Source organism: Pocillopora damicornis, chromosome 3 (assembly GCF_964200805.1).
Source record: "Pocillopora damicornis chromosome 3, jaPocDami1.2, whole genome shotgun sequence".
In the NCBI taxonomy this organism is placed as follows: domain Eukaryota; kingdom Metazoa; phylum Cnidaria; class Anthozoa; order Scleractinia; family Pocilloporidae; genus Pocillopora; species Pocillopora damicornis.
This window is the reverse complement of record NC_142672.1, coordinates 8,287,697-8,304,963: the sequence shown is the minus strand read 5'-3', so window position 1 is coordinate 8,304,963 and position 17,267 is coordinate 8,287,697. Positions and strand designations below refer to the sequence as shown.

Below are 17,267 nucleotides of genomic sequence, written 5' to 3'. Positions count from 1 at the left end.
CATTAGGCATTAATAATAAAAAGGTTGGATTTATCTCTCGATAATAGATAATTTATTTCGCTAATCTGACCTTTCAAACCATTGTACTCTATCAATAAACTTATGATGACATTTTTTTCCTCAGTCCTCCATGGGGTGTTGAATCTACTGACTGTCATCTATATCTATTATCTATATCAACAGCAGCCCATTATAGGTAATGGGCTCCTGATATCAATTAATTGTTTAAAGATGATAGATGCATATCTTATGATGAGGTGCAGAATGCTCCAGGCTCGCTGGTTGGTTTGTCAGATGATGTCATATAACGATCTAAGAGAAACAAAGAAACAATGTTTCCATCAAATCATTCATTATTTTTCCTTTTATACATCCCTCTATCCACTCATTGATTGATTGATCCATTCATATATCCAACCATATAATCATTCATTTATCTATTCCCTTATCAATTAATTTGATTTATTTACTCTTTCATTCTTTCATTTATTCCCCCATTTATTCATTCATTCTTCCATTCTGTCATTCTTTCATTCCTTTGTTCTTTCATTCCTTCATTCTCTCATTTATTCAGTCAGTAAGTCAATCATTTATCCATAAATACATTAACTCTCAGATTCAGTCATCCACCCATCAATCTGTTCATGTATTCATTCATGTATTCATCCATTCATTCCTTTCCTCATCCATCCATCCATTCATCTATCTTTGCATTCATCATCACTCCTTTATTTTCGTCCATTCATCCATCTTTGCATTCATCATCACTCCTTTATTTTTGTCCATTCATCCATCTTTGCATTCATCATCACTCCTTTATTTTCGTCCATTCATCCATCTTTGCATTCATTATCACTCCTTTATTTTCGAGAGCCAATAAAGGCTGATGTCTGGCGACATTATACGTACGTCATTAAAGTTAAGATATTCCACACCATCTTCGTAAGTTACTTTCACCACTTGCCCAGCTTCCGTCGATTCGTCTTTGATCAAATCAACTACGCATTCCGCTACGGCCTCTGGTCTGCGACAATAAAAGGTTAACACAGATATCAGTGACCTGTGAGTTGAAGAAACTGCTGTAAATAACCACGCCTGAAGGAGATGACCAAGATCGGTTGGTGATTCGATGTTCAAAGTTGTAACCACTGATTCATATAAAAGTAAAAAGCTCACTTCTGTTTATGCGTGCTAACTAAGAGTTCTTGTTGCTCCTTAGTAAGCTCCAAGTTTCCCACTGTCTTGTAGATATCCGTGTCTGTACTTCCTGGACATACACAGTTCACGCGTATGCCTTTTTTTCTAAAGGCTGCCTGTCGTTGAAAAGAAAAAGCATTAGAGGGGCGGGCAATTGGACGAACCTGGCGTCATTGCACGACATACTGAGAGGAACATTATCTAGGCGACCGACAGTGGTCTTAAATAAGCAACAGTATCTACCAAGGAAGGTTAAATTGAAACATTCCCAACCTACTTTCATTCCCCGACTCTTCAAGTTATGGAAAATCAATTTATGGGCAGTCTGTACAGTAACTAGTTTATCTGAATGGTATTTTGCTATGAATTATGAGTCGCGCACGTACCGGAGCGACACTTCTTGAGAATCCTACGATACCAAACTTTGAAGCACAGTAAGCAGGTAAAAACGAAACTGGATGGATACCTGTAAAAGATAAGGATCGCAAGCAGATAAATGGTTAAGCGATAAGGAAAATTTTTATTCTCCAGTATTTAATATCTTCCGCAATATCATATACATCTTAAACGAATCAGCTCGTATTTTTTGCCTTGTCATTTGTACTCCATTTTGTTCTTCTTAATTAACCCAGACAACGAGTAGTCTCTGCTTTTGACGGAGTCCATCGCTCAAGTTTTCAAAAATCAGCGAAAAAAAACGATGCAAGCGCGTCAGGCGGAACTCTAATTTCCGTATGCCTTACTTCCAGATATTATCGCAGTGCGCTAATATTATTATTTTTTTTGCTTATTTTTTTTTTATAATAGTCTAAAGCTTACCTCCAGTAGACGACATATTTATGATAACGCCATTCTTCATGAGCTCAATTCCAAGAAAAGTACTGCGAATGACAGCATGCTGTGGGAAGAGGTCGCATGGATCCAAAAAAGTAAATCATTTCATTCATTCATGATCACAGCCAAAAAAGGTTTCCTCACAAAAGAAAGAAATGTGTTTTACCAGATTCACGTTGAGGGTTTTCTCCCAATCCTGTTCGTCCATTATTGCTGCATTATTGACTAATATGTCAAGTCTGCCATGTTCTTTCACTGTGGCTCTAAATGCAGCTGAGGAAAAAAAAAGGGGGAAGATTTCCAATCCCAGAAATCCGTGACAGTTAGGGTAGCGCAATTCAGGTTCGCAAGTCGTCTCTTTTTTCATTCGGAGTTTTTAAGAGAGCCAGAAACACTGTATCCATTCTTCTGTTGGTCTGTCTGTTTGCTTTTTGATTTTTTTGTCTGACTCTTTAACATACATCAGTCTGACATTCGACTATGTATTTATATGAAATTTCTGAGGAGGCGTCTAAAGTGCCAATTGCATAGCAAAGGAGAGCTTTGTTTACAACTGTTTGTTTTACCCAGTCAGGCGTTATTTCCTTGTTCAGTTTGCATTAATTAACGTCGCCTACACTGACATGCACTAACCGTCTAATTGATCATGAGAAGTGACGTCACAGCATATAAATTTGGCATGCCCGTTAGCGTGTTGGCTGGTGTAACTCTTCAGTGTTGCTTCACCGGTTGTTTTGTTGATGTCAAGGAACTGAACCTTAGTGGAAATCATACATTAAATACAGAAAACAAAGCATTTGTAAATAATTATTTTTCATCGGCTTTATTAATAAATTAGCATTTAATGGAGGAATACAATTAAATATAATTATTTGTTCGCTGACTGAAACAGAAATGAGAATATTACGACGAGCTCATGTGAAAATCCTCGTTGTCATTGTGAGAGATTATTCAGCGTTAATTGATTTCCGGTTGATTTTTTGCGATAAGTGACAGATGATTTAACAATAGGATCATATTATATATTTAAAATGAGAGAGACCAGAGCGTGAGACAAAGAACAGTGTGAGAGAGAGGGAGATCAAGTTGATTTTATAAAATAAAACGTGAAGTTTCGGAACATAGCAGACTCATTAGTCTTATTTCCGACATAACGATTATACTTTGCAAAAAAAGTCATGTCAATAAATTGAAAGACTGAAAGACTGGGTAAGACCGTTCGAGAAATAAAGAAAGTGGAAACGGCTTTCGATCTGGCCGAAAACAAAGATATTAAAGGAAACGTAAGGCTCTTCTGCCATGGCGTGCCAGTTAAGTGAAAACATAAGTGAGATTGTTGAGATTTTTTAATAACGACCTCAGTCGTATTCGGCAACACGATACGGCAAAAATGTATTATGATTTTACCTCCTTTTCGTGTAATCCTTATACCGCAACGCTTTCAAAATATTGAAAAAAGGCAAACGAAAAAAGACGAAAACATAACAAAGCAGAATGAAATACTTCAAATTTGGCCGAAAGTAGACAGGAAAAAGTCCAATTCATGCTGTTTGCCATTAATTTCAGGTTAGTCGTCACTACTAACAAACTTCCCCGTGGAATATTGATAAAAAAAAACAATAACGAATAAAAGCCTCTCTGGCTGTAGGTCTTTCACACGCTGCCAGAGTTTTCTATGCTGAGTTCTGAATTTTAAAATAAACAAATCCAGTGGATTTAAATGATCGCGAGACAATAAATTCCTTGGTAACTAAGGTAAACTGCATCTGGGACCTGATGTGAAAGATTATTTAGAGAAATATTTTTAGGGAATTTTTTTGCCACTAAATCGGGTCAAGTAGCGACTATAAACCTTTTTAGAGTGTAGCTTTAAAATCGGAATATGTAAAAGCTATAGATCTTATTAAAAGGTGGCATCTTTCAAAACTTGAGGTTTTTCTATTGCATTGTACTCTAAACAATAGTGTTGAACTGATAAATCTGTTGCAAACGACCACAAAAAACGTGAAATCTGATAGCTTTTTGATTTGCAGTTTTTGCGAGTCAAGGCTTCTTCAACTTCTACAAAATCGATTCGTTTTTTACTTTTCACTTCTTTACTGGCAAGTACATGATAAACAATTTTTACCGAGCCAATATATTATGTTTGCAGTCATTGTAACACCTTGTCAGTGTACAATAAACCTTCGATGGTAAACAAACAATTCTCAAGAATTTCCTTCTCTGTAAAGATTTATAATAATAGTTTCAAGGGGATGAAAACCCATCTAAGCTCCCCTGAAAATGGCTCAAATACATATGTAGTCTTACTCTTTACAAAAAAAATTGTCTTCCTAATATCGTCAATAAGGCTTTGTGCTTAGGCTGTATGTGAAATCGAGGGAACCGCTGTTTGGCAAGCAGCTCTCGAATTAACTAACCTTCGCTCCATCTTGTAAAAGTTTCTCGCAGATTGCTTTGCCGATTCCTGAAGCCCCACCGGTAATTAAGGCCACAGCACCTTCTACCTTCATGATCAATTCACCTCTAAAAGCGCAGAAAGAATCAAACCGGAATATTAAATGTCAGTAATTCTAATTACAAGTAAAACGCTCTTGTTGACATTCATTTGCATGTTAGGTGCAAACCATTGTCTACTATTGAGCGCTTAATTTCCTTCACGTCACGAATTATGACAACAATTTGACCTACTCCTGTCAATCACAGAATTTCGAAAGGAATACAGTTCTAGAGAACCTTTAGAGGCTGACATTTCGGTCCAAACGTTAAATCATCTTCGAGCTAATTTTGCTATCCAACATATCATTTACATAAAAGTACAAAATCAAATTCTTAAGAAATCGAAATCTATGAAAATTTATTGTCACAGGACTCTGATGGCTTAAATGTGCTTATCATTTTAACCAAAATGGACAAATTGGGATTAACATAATTTTTTGAGATTAACTTTTCGGAAAAGCTCGCATATGAAGTTGATTTTGACTTACACGATGTAAATTTGTAGTCTTATTTTTTCTTTGTAGGCGGTTAATTAAACACGACCAGACACAACAGGGCTTTGGAAATTGGTCTGTTCTCTTTGCCTGGAGAACGCCAGTCCGTTTTAGCTAACTGGGATACCTTGCGAACCCTTCCAGTCTTTGCCCTTTACACCCTAACATCAATATGCGTATTCTCCATACTGTTCTCTATATATTTTCCACGGTGCTGACAAGGAGAACTTGTTTTAAAATAATCAAGAACTTCTATATTTGGTGCAGGTCGTTTCATTCGTTCTCGTGACCTCAATGTTTGATTCGGGGGTGATATTGTTAGGAGAAACTAGATGTTAGTCACTCTTAAAGATAAATGGGTCAGCAAGGCTAGAAATTCTAATGCTGCGTTGCGCAATTGATTAGCTATAGGCGAGTGAGAAAATTTGTTTTCCAGCTCCTCTGGATCTCTTCTTAAATTTAAAAAAAATATATATATATATATATATATATTTAACACCTTGGGATTTCACCATTTCGTTTAATGCATTTTTCTAGTCTATAAATTCAGGATTTGTTTGACGCGTCTGTCTTTTTGTTGTTGTTGTTGAATTACTAGACGGAATCTGGTTAAGAAGCCAGTATATGCAGAACCTACTAGTGCCAGGCTCACTGTTGAAATAGAGCCATATTCCCTGCTGCGTGAAAGATGCTACTCTATACTCTACCGTATTTATATTAATAGATTTGTGCAAGCAGATTACTGGAAATGAGGCACAATGAGTATAAGTCTTGAGTAACAGAAATACTGTAAATAATTACGCCGTTATATATATTTCCTTGTAAATACTTCTGCATTCGCTGTCTCCTTACTTCTGTATGAACTATTTTACAACACATTTCTTCGCCTCTTAATTCGGTATTTGTAAGGGTATATGATTTGAGAGATAAGTCTGTGCGACTAATTAAATTAGCTAAGAATATACAATCTTTGACCAAAACAGGGAAAATCATGAAACGAACTTGTCCGTCTCTTGACGAAGGCGTGAACTGGAGGAGGAACACTATGTCGTAATGAAAGCATAGTGATAACACAGACAGGCACGTAACCTTCAGTCACCTCTCGCAGTTTTGAGACACTGAAAACTGAAGCGAGGCAAAGTGAGAGGTCTTCCGACGAATGACTGATGATAGATCTGAGAACAAAGAAGAGCCACTGTAATTTGTAATTTAGGAGCCACGCGTCGTGCAAGCTAGTGACCCCAACAAATCAATACGACCCCCTCTTGATTCAGTTTCAATTCTTCCGTGAAGATATTGCGCAACGGTGATGCGAAAAACGCAGATGACTCAAATACGTGTGCTTCGATATTTGTTTAAAGTGAGGACAAAATGATTCGGTAGACCATAAAAGGACAATTTACAGACACGGAAATAAACAGAATAAAATAGACTAGTCGAGGGTTATTCATGCAAGCATACTCAGCTGTAAAGTTCTTTTGTGTCGACAGGGAGGATCAAATTTAGTTAATGCGTTATTTCCGTCAGACATTAGGGCGCATTTCCTATATGTAATGTTATCTGGTCTTCATATGCGTCAAACGTGGGACGTTACGAGCTATCCATGTAAATAAATTCGAGTTTTCAGAGCAGTTTCTTCTTAACACAGGACTGAGAAGAAGAAGAAGAAGAGGGGATAATCAAAAAAAGTTAGCTGCAGTCTACGATGCTTGACAAGCTCCTTCTCAGTGCATATTTCATCCTTTTGGCTGGAAAATGGTCCCACGGAAAAGGTGAGTCAGCTACGCAACACTGGCCAAATTTAGGAACAGTTCTAATTCGTTAGTGCTTTCGATTTATTAGAGTCAATTAAGAACATTTCGAGTACCAGCTATTTGTTTATTCATAAAAGTCGGCGCTGAAAAGATCGGGAATGATCGAACGTTTTCAGTATTACGAAACCAAGACAGCATTCAGGTTTAAAAATTTCTCCTGCTCATATCTTATGATCAGATCGTGAAATATTTATCTAGTATCGTACATTTTTTGCATTAGTTTATTTTAAAATCATAAATGGGGCAAATAACCAGGGCGTTCCCTCTAAACATCCTTGCAAGCCTTGTTTGCCAGTGAAGATGCAGACCGTGGGATATTATTGCTAGGAAGGATTTCTTCAAATCGAAGTAATTAGTGTCAACTTTTGAGCGCTGACAATTTGAGATTAACCATTTACAAATTTTTGATGATCTATAAATATTTTTCTTAAGCGTCATTCGCCACGCCTTTTTTGATTTTCACAAACTTATTCGTTTCGCAATTCCTTCGATTTTACCCACATGACCTCAATGTCTCACCCTTAAGAGTTACGATATTTGCTTTCGGCATGGGATGGGAAATTGATTTTCCCTTTTCAACACTTGATAGATTACACTCCAGCAAACTTTACCGCGTACATGAAGTTGTCTGCTGAAATCGATGAAGATAATTCTAGACTAGGTATGTATAGAAGTTTATTCTATAACTTTATGTCGATCTTTGAATTAAAAAAAAAAACGGCACTACTATAGGTTTGAAATTCTGCTTTTCGCGGAGGGTTTTACCCCTGCGTCATACCAGGTTCATTTAAAATGATCCTGCGGTCCCGCGAGGTGACGTGTCGCCTCGCCGTTATTTTGGCGAGGCGTGATTTTGGCGAGGGAGTGCTCAGTATTTTCTTAAGGAAAATTATGGCCGCCACTTTTTATTTTAGTGGCAGCAGAAGGCTGGGGAGAGAAAGAAATTTATACCAAGGGGGCGGTCGACGATCAAAATTAAGGAGAGGGGTGGGGGTGGGGGAGTGAAGATTAGTCATGGGGTGTTTTGCTTTTCAACAGCTTCTTCGAGCAGGCGTCTTCTCGCCTTCCCCCTCCCCCTACCTCCACCGTTCACTCTAACTCCAAAGCGAGCTTATAACATTAGCTTGCCCTAATAAGACGCTTGCACTGCAGGCTACCTCGCCGTGGCTTTATGCGCATTTAATAGCGCTTGCCCGTTCCCCTCAATGGCAAGAGGTCTGAATCGACCTTTGAAACGGTGAAAAGGGAAGATTGTTGACAAGAACGTTGCGTGACGTGACCATTTCATCAAAGAAGACCTGTCTGATGGTTAGGTTCAGTGTTAGAGTGGACATCTTGCGTGAGGTAACTTATTTTTTACGAGGGGAATCATGAAAAAACCTGACTTATTCAAGGAACATGAAATTCTCTAACTTTCCTGAATTGTGTAGGTGACGTTGTGGATCAAACATGTTTGATAAACATTTCATTTTACTATCTAGGCTCCCGAGCAAGGCTAGGGCGGCCATCGGTCACTTGGGAATGTGAACGAGTAACGAGAGTCCCTTCGCATGTTCAACGTGGATATCGTTTAAGCACCTTCTACCAGAAGTACTTGCACGCATTCGGTATACCTGTCATAAGTTCCAATAGAGTTCAGAATGATGCACTAAAGAGAGCATGCTACGTTGTTGTATTTCTATTCGCCGACCGCCAAGATATTCGCTCGTGGTTTTATAAGCGTTATGGACGTGCAGGTGTGATTGCCTACAGTGAAGGTGTCACGAGTATTCCTGAGCACTCGTGGCTCGGAAGCTGGTGGAACCAACGTGCAAGGGGATTGGGGGCGACCATTAGACATCCAATATCTACAGGTAAGAACATGCTCTCTTAAGAAACTTGTTAAGAATTTGTGACATAAAATTTAGTCTAGATTGTCAGAAAGGCACTCTATAGCCCTGCTCTATCGTATTATGTACAATCGAGCTAAGAGACCATTTTTCAACCCATGCTATGTAAAGAAAGCACAGTTACCTTTCGGCAGCTGGTAGGAAATATTCCTTTAACCCTTTAAATCCCATGAGTGACCAAGACAGAATTTCTCCTTACAGTATCAAGATAATTTGAGGCAGACAAGTGATGAGAAAAAAGAAAAATATCAGTTAGGGGATTATAAGTTGATCCAATACCAGGGATTAAATTTCTGATCGTAGCTACTCCATGTAATTATGTATCACAGAATCGTCTTTGTTTTTTCTCTTTTGGTTTTATACGGGAATACTGCCCTAAAGCTCAAGCTGATTAGCTCCGCGTGAAAATTTTATTACTTCTTTGCTGGATGATGTATTGAAAATGTGAAGCCAACGAACTCTGCAATGAGGTTGGAGGGTTTTTCTTTTATTCGAAAGAAATATCCCGTTAGAATCATTCCGACATTGTATTATTAATGTGAGGCTTTGGTTTCATTCCAGGTGGAGAAGAAAACCTTCTTTGCGACAGAAGGAGAGACCGCTATCCCAGAGAGGACATTTTCCTTCACGAGTTTATTCACGGACTACATAACTTAGGAATAGCCTCAAACGGTGCAATTCCAAACTTCGATGGCAGGCTGAGCCAGCGATACAACTACCTGAGACAGACAGGCGCGAGATGGAGAAATACCTACGCTATGTCTACTGACCGGGAGTATCTCGCCGAAGGTGCCCAGAGTTTTTTTGATTGCAACGATGAACAGATTCCAACAAACGGAATCCACAACCACGTCAACACCAGGATAGAGTTGGCGAGTTACGACCCAGTACTTTATGGATTTCTCCTGGAGATTTTCCCTTGTCGGAACAAATATGTAAAGCGATGCGATTGGCGAAGGGGTGAGTTACAATTTCTCATAAATTATAAATTGTAACAGCTTTCTTTTAAATATACCTTTTGTGAAATAACGAGAATGGGCCTCGAATAAGCCATAAGACCGTGCAAAAAAACAGAGGAAACTGTGCTGCTGAACTGTTCATAGAACTTTCAAACCTGATAATCCTTAGGCAACTGATCACTGATTTTAGTGTTCAATTTTGTTTCTTTGCGAATGAAAGTTTCCTCTATAGACCGAGGTGTTAGTCTAGTCTAGCAGACAGACTAGATTCCGTCATAACCATACTCTATTCGCCGCATGTAGATGAAATTGCGATAAGCTTCTGCAGAAAAGCGGTAGTAGGTGTGTAAGACCTATGTGCTTCTTGCTTCCAGTATTGCGTTTTATCTGTTGGTTTATGCTGTAAATTGTGTTAAATAGGATTGAGTTTCATACGTTTCTATGGGCCACGTCGATACCAGGGATGAGATGTGTTTGTGTATGTTTAGTGTGTGTGTTGCCAAAGAGTCTTCCATGAAGGTAACTGTAGTTTGCCAACGGAAAAGTGTTTGAGGGTGGTCAATCGACACCTTGATTTTTCTTTCTTACCTGGGTGGCTTTGTATCATTTTCGATAATGACAGAGAGGCATCAGAAATTTACTTGCATCTAAGTGGCTTATTGTGTTAAAACTACCTCTGAAAAGAAACTTGCGATACCTGTGATATATTTATTTCTCACATATTTATTTCTCACATAGACTTTGATGGATTTTTTCTTAGGAAATAGGCAAGTTCGCTTCAAAATGAACTGTGACAGAAGTAAGTTTCTTTAACTTATTCATTTATGGAGCTAGGAATTAGCTATCTCTTCATTTGCTTGTTTGTTTTTTAACATTTTTTTTAAAAATTTGATTTAATTATTTATTTGCGGTGAGGCACAGCATCCAGCATCTGTCCATTAAAGATCGCTTGCGCTAAAGAAATCTGCCTCGAATATTTTACAGCCCTTATTTTGTATATTCTCGATACCTTCCCCTTTTGAATCTTCCTGCCACATCCTACATCAGTCCCCTTTAATTTTCAAACACGTGTCAGATATTGTTTTTTTGCTTTTGTCAAATATCACGATCATCATCCCCATATCAATTCATTATATATCATCGTCATTTCTTAGGTGGCAGAGGAACCCTGATGGATTTTCATACGAAGCGACCTGTTGGATCGAAACCGCCAACGGCATCCCCGCCCAACACCACTCCTCCTCCTGCTCCCAATACTCCCCCAGCTCCGAACACCCCTCCACCCCCTAAAACATCTCCCCACCCGAACACCCCACCTGCCCCAAATACCCCTCCCCCACCAAAACCTCAAACTCCTCGACCACCAGGTGAGCAAGGTCATGTGTTTTTTTGTCGCTCCGTGTGCAAATTATGATTTGAGATATAGATGCTTCATTTGAGAACAAATACTACTTTAAGGACCTGACCGCCAAATTGCAACGTCATGTGGTGTCAATCTTAGAGAGAAAAAAAATGACAGAAGAAAAATTTATCTCGTGTTTTTATCTGCGACAGTAAGTTAGGGCTGAAATCAATTGAAAACCCATAAGGGTGCCATAAGGGTGCATTGTGTGTGAGAGCAGTTTCGTCTGTTCGTTCTATATTTTTGGCCTTTTATCGTGTTGGCATCACTATACCGAACTGTAAAACATCTTTAAGAGATAAATAAAGACTTAAATGTTTCGTTTTTACAGTGAATTGCAAAGATCTCCATTTTAGCTGCCCTTCTTGGGCAAGGAGAGGCGAATGCACACGCAACCCAGGATACATGTTAAAGAACTGTATGAAAAGTTGCAACAAGTGCAGTGGAGGTGGAGGAGGTAAGTATTGTCTTTTACCAACCATAAACCATAATGATAACCGTCTTGGTCTCGGGATCGATTGTGCTACTCATGCGTATGAAATGTTATCGAGCGCGTAGCTGATCGAGAGAGTAGTCCTGGGAAGGACTGTCGTCGGTATTGGTGACTGACCTTTCGACAACCTGAGAGACAATTGCTACTACCGACAACAGTCCTTCTCAGGGCTACCCTCACCCGGACGATCGGACTTCACGACCACATGTTACCTCCGAGTTCAAACCATTTACAGTTAATGAGTATCGACAGACTTTAAGGAAAAGCTGGCGAAATCAAATGAGGAAACTTGGGATAGACTTGCATCACATCTTGACAAAGTAACAGTTTTCCTTAGTAATAACTTGACTTTTTTGTAAGACGTACCTGGTGCTCTAAGAATTCCAAGACAGGCCCAATTAAAGGCTGAGGTTGTATGGGAGCGGGTGAATTAGCTCTAAACTTTTAAGGTAAGGTCAAGTAAGTACTCGAGTCACCTGGCCCTCCCAGCCACAGCTTATCCCTATTTCAACAGCATGAAGTGACTATGAGTATGGCTACTACCCCTTGATTGGGATGCTGGTCCATTGCAGGGTTACCCTTCAGCATTTATACTCCTGAGTTGAGAGAAGCACTGGGAGAGTAAAGTGTTTTGTCCTTGAACACGACACATGGACCCGGCAAGGTCTCGAACCCAGACCTCTTTAGCCGAAGTCCAGTGCACTGACCGTTAGGCAACCCTCGAGGGAATATATCTACATGTATATTTTTAAAAACATCAAGACTTAGACATTGCATGCGAAATGATCTCCCTGAGTTGAAATGAAAGAGATTATACAATATCCCTTTCTCGAACGAAAAGAAAAACAAACTTCTTTTTTGGTTTTTGCAGGAAACTGCGTTGATAAAAACCGAAACTGCAGATGGTGGGCTCGATATGGTGAATGTCGGAAGAATCCAGGCTTTATGTTGGCTTCGTGCAAGAAGAGCTGCCGTCAGTGTTGAAGGAGGAAAAAATATCCATGTACGTGATGTGGGAAACAGACTTAGAATTCTGGATCGAGTGTTTTTTTTTGCACTCGGATTCTCTAAGAGATCGATGTTGACACGAAGATACTGAAAAATCATTATTTGAAATCGGGTCCTAAAGGGTGTCTTAATAAAATGCACAATTTCTCTGTCATAGTAGATTTCATGAATAATCCTACGGAAAGCTTTAATTTACAGAAATGACAGGTGCATAGGGTTCCTTTACGATAATATTTAATATATTGTAATTAATGCTACGAGGAAGAATTAAATTAGGAAAAAAAAAACCAACAAAAGAAAACGCAATACCATTCTCCCGCTCACTTTACGTTATTGTCATGGTATGGTGTTCTCTATACATTTGCTGTGCTACTGTCAAGGAGCAGTTGTTTAAAAATCAATAGCTATTATAGTAAGCGATGATCCATTTTCCTCTCATGACCTTAACGTTTGAATCCGTGGTGATGCTGTAAGCAAATATTAGATGCTGTAAGCAAAAATTAGATGCTAGTCACTCCACGAGGTTGAGGGGTCAACCCTTTAAACTCCCACAGGTGATCAACATGCAATTTCTCCATATTATATCTAGACATCATCCAGCATAAAGGTTATAAGAATACTCAAACTTATCAGGAGAAGTTGTTATCTTGATCTAACACCAAATTCTTGTTACTTATTTACTGGGAATGTTTAGCAGCTAGAGAGGAGAGTTAACGACCAGATCTTGGAGTTCAAGGGTTTAACAACTCTCCATCGAAAACTCGGATGAAAAGCGTTATGCGTTTATAAAATTAAAATTTAATTTTTTTCTCCTGATGATTTCCAAACACAGATAATGAAACACACTTGCCAGTAGAATAAAGCGTGTAGAAAATTCTGCAAGGTCAGAGGAAATTTGTTTTTCAGAGAGTTTTTAAGAACTAAATTTCCATAGTCTCGAACTGTGTTTATGAACAATAATGTTTATTATTTATTCATGTGACTTCGCAAAAATTTTTTTTCCATATTTCTCAGCGTTAATAACTTTTGGTAGAAGATCAAATTTCCTCTTTTCAATTTGGATCAAACACAAGGCATATTACAATCTGCAAACGCCAAATGTCACCTTTGAAAACTCTTACGACTTTTCAATTTCTTATAACCGCGGAGATTGTTTTCGCGCATAAGTGAATGACACATAAAAAAGAAAACTGTTTGTTTTTAGGAAAGCCACCTGTATTTTTCAAGGTTTCGTTTTGTAAGTTAAGATTTCAATTGCAAATGGCTGAGGAAGATTTCCCGACATCTGTAAACAGAACATGAATTTGCATTTTGAGACGATATTTTTTTAACTGAATCGGATCTCGGTTTCGATAACACTGCTTGTGACTGTGTTTCAATCTTTTCTCATTTTTCTAATTCATCTACAACGGAAAAAAAATATTAAAGTTTGAGTTTTGCTTCAGTTACATTTATTGTTGAATGCGCATATTCTGCAAGGACGGCGAAAGACAAATATATCTACGAGTTAATCCTTATGTTTATGATTGTGACTCCACAAGAAGTTTCAGGGATGTTGTATTTATAATTAGGATATCTTCATTATAAGATATTTGAATTCGTCGTTAATGTTTATCTATGTAGCTGTATACGAGCATGACATATATATCATTCGCAGAAGCTTTTGCTATTTTTAGTCGCGCTAATAAGCTATATACACATATTCATAACCGGACGAGGCAAGACGTTATATCGGTAATGTACTGAATGCTCGTGTCTAACAAACCTTCCAGATGACTTTTTACTACGAAGTACACCTCTAGAATCGCTTGTTTAAGACCCGCAAAAACTGCCTTTGATAATGTGAATTATCTGTAGTATCGCAGACACCTTTTTTTCTGAGCTTGTGACTCATGATGGAAGTGTTTGTTGTTTCGCCGAGCCCTATTTTACGCGCGTGAGTTTCGCGTGAGAGCACCCGAGAATCGTTCTTTATCGTTTCGGGATTTTCCGTGATCGTTGCCTCCAAAACGCGTGATGAGGAATCCTCTTCGCCAACGCCTGGCGTCGCTCCATCGCTAGGGAATCGTTCCTTAACTTTATATCGTTCTGAAACTTTCTCTGCCTCAATGCCATAAGTGCGTCGACCCGTTATTGGGTTACTGATACTGCGGAAGACTTTCTTCTTCTCTGGGAGTTTCTTTCCTTCGTTGCTTGGCGAGTTTGGTATCGTTCGTTCTGATCGAAACATCGAACTATTTCTTTTCAATTTCCCGCAACTGTAATCGTCGAACGACCTCGAAAATTCACCTTTTTCCGTGTCGCTCACCAGATTGTAGCTGTACTGCAGAATGCGTTTGTCGTCTCCACTAACCTGATTAGTTAAAACCAATGCATTGTAGGCGCTTTCTCCGAGTTTCGACACAGTGGAATTACTTTTTATTTTCTTCATCGTTCTTAGAGCTGCAGCTATATGTTAATCCTCTCCGTCACGGAAGGTTTTTGTACAACGACGAAAGGATCAATAATGATCGAGTATTTGTGCGAATTATGAACTTGATGGAGTCTTTACAACTTACAAATACAACTCGCTGTCGGTGAATTCATCTTTTACCCAGCAAGGGTCGTGTTATTGAAAAACAAATAGAAAGTGTTGTTTTAATAAGTCACTTCCTATGCACGCCTATGACTTACACCTGGTTTATTCATTCTATTCTAATTACCCGTTTGCTTTGACGCGATGATGCCCTAGATCAAATTTAAAATTCTGTCCAATTCAAGAGGACAGCTTGATTACAGTCATGCTGTTTGCATTCACTGATAACCTGGTACAAACATTCGAATTCGCTAGCAAAGCGAATAAGCTTACAAAGGAGAAATGAATAAGGAAAAATTATTCATGAGAAAGGAGAAAGAGGGAAAGAAAGAAAGAAAGGGAGAAAAGAAAAACGTAAACAAAAACACGTTGTGATTGCGATCAGAATGCGCAACTGAAAGTGAACTTCATCAACACTGAACTTAGTAAAAAGTTTAAAATTCTAAGGATTCTTCACAGGAACACTTACAAAAGAAAAGGGATCGGCAAGTTAAGTTTTTTGTTTGGTTTAGTTTCATTTTGGATTTTTCGCGGAAATATTCGATGAGGTTTTTTTTTTTTTGCGCCAACACTCTAATAAAAATCTTTTTTTTTTATGAATCAGTTGACTTGTTTGACTTTTTACACTTCAGTTTTTTTCTTTCTTCACCAAACGTTCCTTTTAGTTTACTTTACTCTGATGGTCTGCTCGTAATTCCATTTACAAACAAAGCCCTGCTTGATTACAGATATATATAGAAATACAAAAAAAAAAAAAAAGAAAAAAAAGATACATGATCTCAGAATTAAACGAAATAAATAGTGAACAAACTTGATCAGAAAGTACCTAAGAAATAATAGTCTCGCAGATTTTTAGCAAAGGGCTTAATTTCAGGATCTTTATGTAATGAGGCCAAAATTTGAAGATTTTAATCCTGCCATTTTCGAGATTCAGCCTTATATCTTTATGTCTTTGTTGTAATCGAATAACACATCCGCTCTCTCTGTTCCGCTCAGCTGCAATCAGTCAGTTCTAGGCTTGCTTATTTACTTTAACTAAAAGCATTTTGCTAGCCTTCCTCAACATTCTGACTGTATGCTGCTTGAAAAAATGTATTATCTCCGGAATGGAAAAAAGCCAGCTCATGAGCAACAAAGCCCATTTTGAGAAAGTTTTTTCCAAGAAAGCATCTTGGCTACCTTCCGATGTGGAATCCTCGCACGTTGTACTGCAAGATTACCGCGTGTCTTACACTTCAAGTATGTTCCGATGGAAATGACGTAAAAATGTGGAATAGTTGCCTTTCACGATAATCTATTGGCTGGCGGTTTTGTTTTTGCGAACGGTGAGTCGCGAGAGGCTTGGGAGAAAAAATGGTTGACCCCTCCCGACTGGACCACTCGACTGCTCATCGCACAAAACCGCCAGCTACGCAGACGAGGGCGTAAACCCTGTTTACAACGCTTTTTTAAAACCCCGGCTTACATTCTGCTATCGGAGTGCATATTCTCCATACTATACTTGTAATTAAGAGCTTTCTTCGTTGGTAATTATTTGTGATCCGTGATTCAGAGGTGATATTGTAAGGAGAAATTAGATGCTGGTCACTCTTAGAGGGTCAAAGGGTTTACTGAAGTGCGCCAAATGCGAAGATGAACGGAAACATTCCAATGTTTTCAAACGAAATGTTGGTTTCATAGCTTGAGATAAATTGTACTAGGAAATTTTTTTGCTCAATCAATGAAAAAGAATATGAGGTCGTCAACAACCTAAAGGCAACTTTGGAACTTTCTGCTATGTTAGTGAATGCGATTGAATCCTTCGAAATGATAGCCTGAATAAATTCTCTCAAAAACCTTACAGCCTCTTCCTTCAATGGGTTTTTTTTTGTTTAAATTAAATTTACGTATAAGTGACAGGAGTGTATCATAAGCTCCTGTCAGTGATGAGTTTAGTGAATTATGTTAATCACAAATCTCGTTGTTGTTTTGGTCTATATATGTAAAATTTGAACAGCCTCCAGCTAAGTCGGAAGAATTTTAACCTATATATTACGAAAATGTAGCCGTTAAGTCATTGTGTCACTGGCTATCTTAGAATTTCCTATTATACTGACACAAATG

At 38.4% G+C, this 17,267-nt stretch overlaps 3 protein-coding genes across 4 annotated transcripts; 1 reads left to right on the top strand and 2 right to left on the bottom strand.

The window, feature by feature from the left end:
• Positions 1-29: 29 nt before the first annotated feature.
• Positions 30-4,645, bottom strand: LOC149048091 (15-hydroxyprostaglandin dehydrogenase [NAD(+)]-like). 2 transcript variants are annotated; one of them, XM_089200342.1, is made up of 8 exons: positions 4,452-4,645; positions 2,665-2,788; positions 2,198-2,304; positions 2,017-2,095; positions 1,584-1,663; positions 1,177-1,313; positions 910-1,060; positions 30-312 (listed from the first exon to the last, which is right to left on the bottom strand). In XM_089200342.1, exons 1-8 carry the CDS (start codon positions 4,542-4,544, stop codon positions 301-303), a joined length of 783 nt encoding a protein of 260 aa, XP_089056468.1. In that variant the 5' UTR covers positions 4,545-4,645; the 3' UTR covers positions 30-300. The 2 variants fall into 2 exon arrangements, with proteins under 2 accessions (XP_089056468.1, XP_089056469.1); XM_089200343.1 differs by having other exon boundaries at positions 910-1,024.
• A 1,743-nt stretch (positions 4,646-6,388) lies between these two features.
• On the top strand, positions 6,389-14,033 carry LOC113685372 (uncharacterized). The gene is made up of 8 exons (XM_027202878.2): positions 6,389-6,796; positions 7,428-7,499; positions 8,320-8,691; positions 9,289-9,687; positions 10,447-10,485; positions 10,841-11,053; positions 11,420-11,545; positions 12,453-14,033. Exons 1-8 carry the CDS (start codon positions 6,730-6,732, stop codon positions 12,563-12,565), a joined length of 1,401 nt encoding a protein of 466 aa, XP_027058679.1. The 5' UTR covers positions 6,389-6,729; the 3' UTR covers positions 12,566-14,033.
• LOC113685373 (uncharacterized) lies at positions 14,024-15,925 on the bottom strand. The gene has a single exon (XM_027202879.2). It carries the CDS (start codon positions 15,018-15,020, stop codon positions 14,388-14,390), a length of 633 nt encoding a protein of 210 aa, XP_027058680.2. The 5' UTR covers positions 15,021-15,925; the 3' UTR covers positions 14,024-14,387.
• Between the last annotated feature and the right edge of the window lie 1,342 nt (positions 15,926-17,267).

Excerpts from the sequence above, each read along its gene's own strand:
- LOC149048091 (XM_089200342.1), bottom strand. The coding sequence starts at position 4,544 with ATGAAGGTAGAAGGTGCTGTGGCCTTAATTACCGGTGGGGCTTCAGGA. Across the intron at positions 2,305-2,664 it reads TTCTCATGATCAATTAGACG|CTGCATTTAGAGCCACAGTG; the intron begins GTTAGTGCATGT and ends TTTTTTCCTCAG. Across the intron at positions 1,664-2,016 it reads AAATATGTCGTCTACTGGAG|GTATCCATCCAGTTTCGTTT; the intron begins GTAAGCTTTAGA and ends TATCTTTTACAG.
- LOC113685372 (XM_027202878.2), top strand. The coding sequence starts at position 6,730 with ATGCTTGACAAGCTCCTTCTCAGTGCATATTTCATCCTTTTGGCTGGA. Across the intron at positions 7,500-8,319 it reads TGAAGATAATTCTAGACTAG|GCTCCCGAGCAAGGCTAGGG; the intron begins GTATGTATAGAA and ends TTTACTATCTAG. Across the intron at positions 11,546-12,452 it reads GTGCAGTGGAGGTGGAGGAG|GAAACTGCGTTGATAAAAAC; the intron begins GTAAGTATTGTC and ends TGGTTTTTGCAG.
- LOC113685373 (XM_027202879.2), bottom strand. The coding sequence starts at position 15,020 with ATGAAGAAAATAAAAAGTAATTCCACTGTGTCGAAACTCGGAGAAAGC.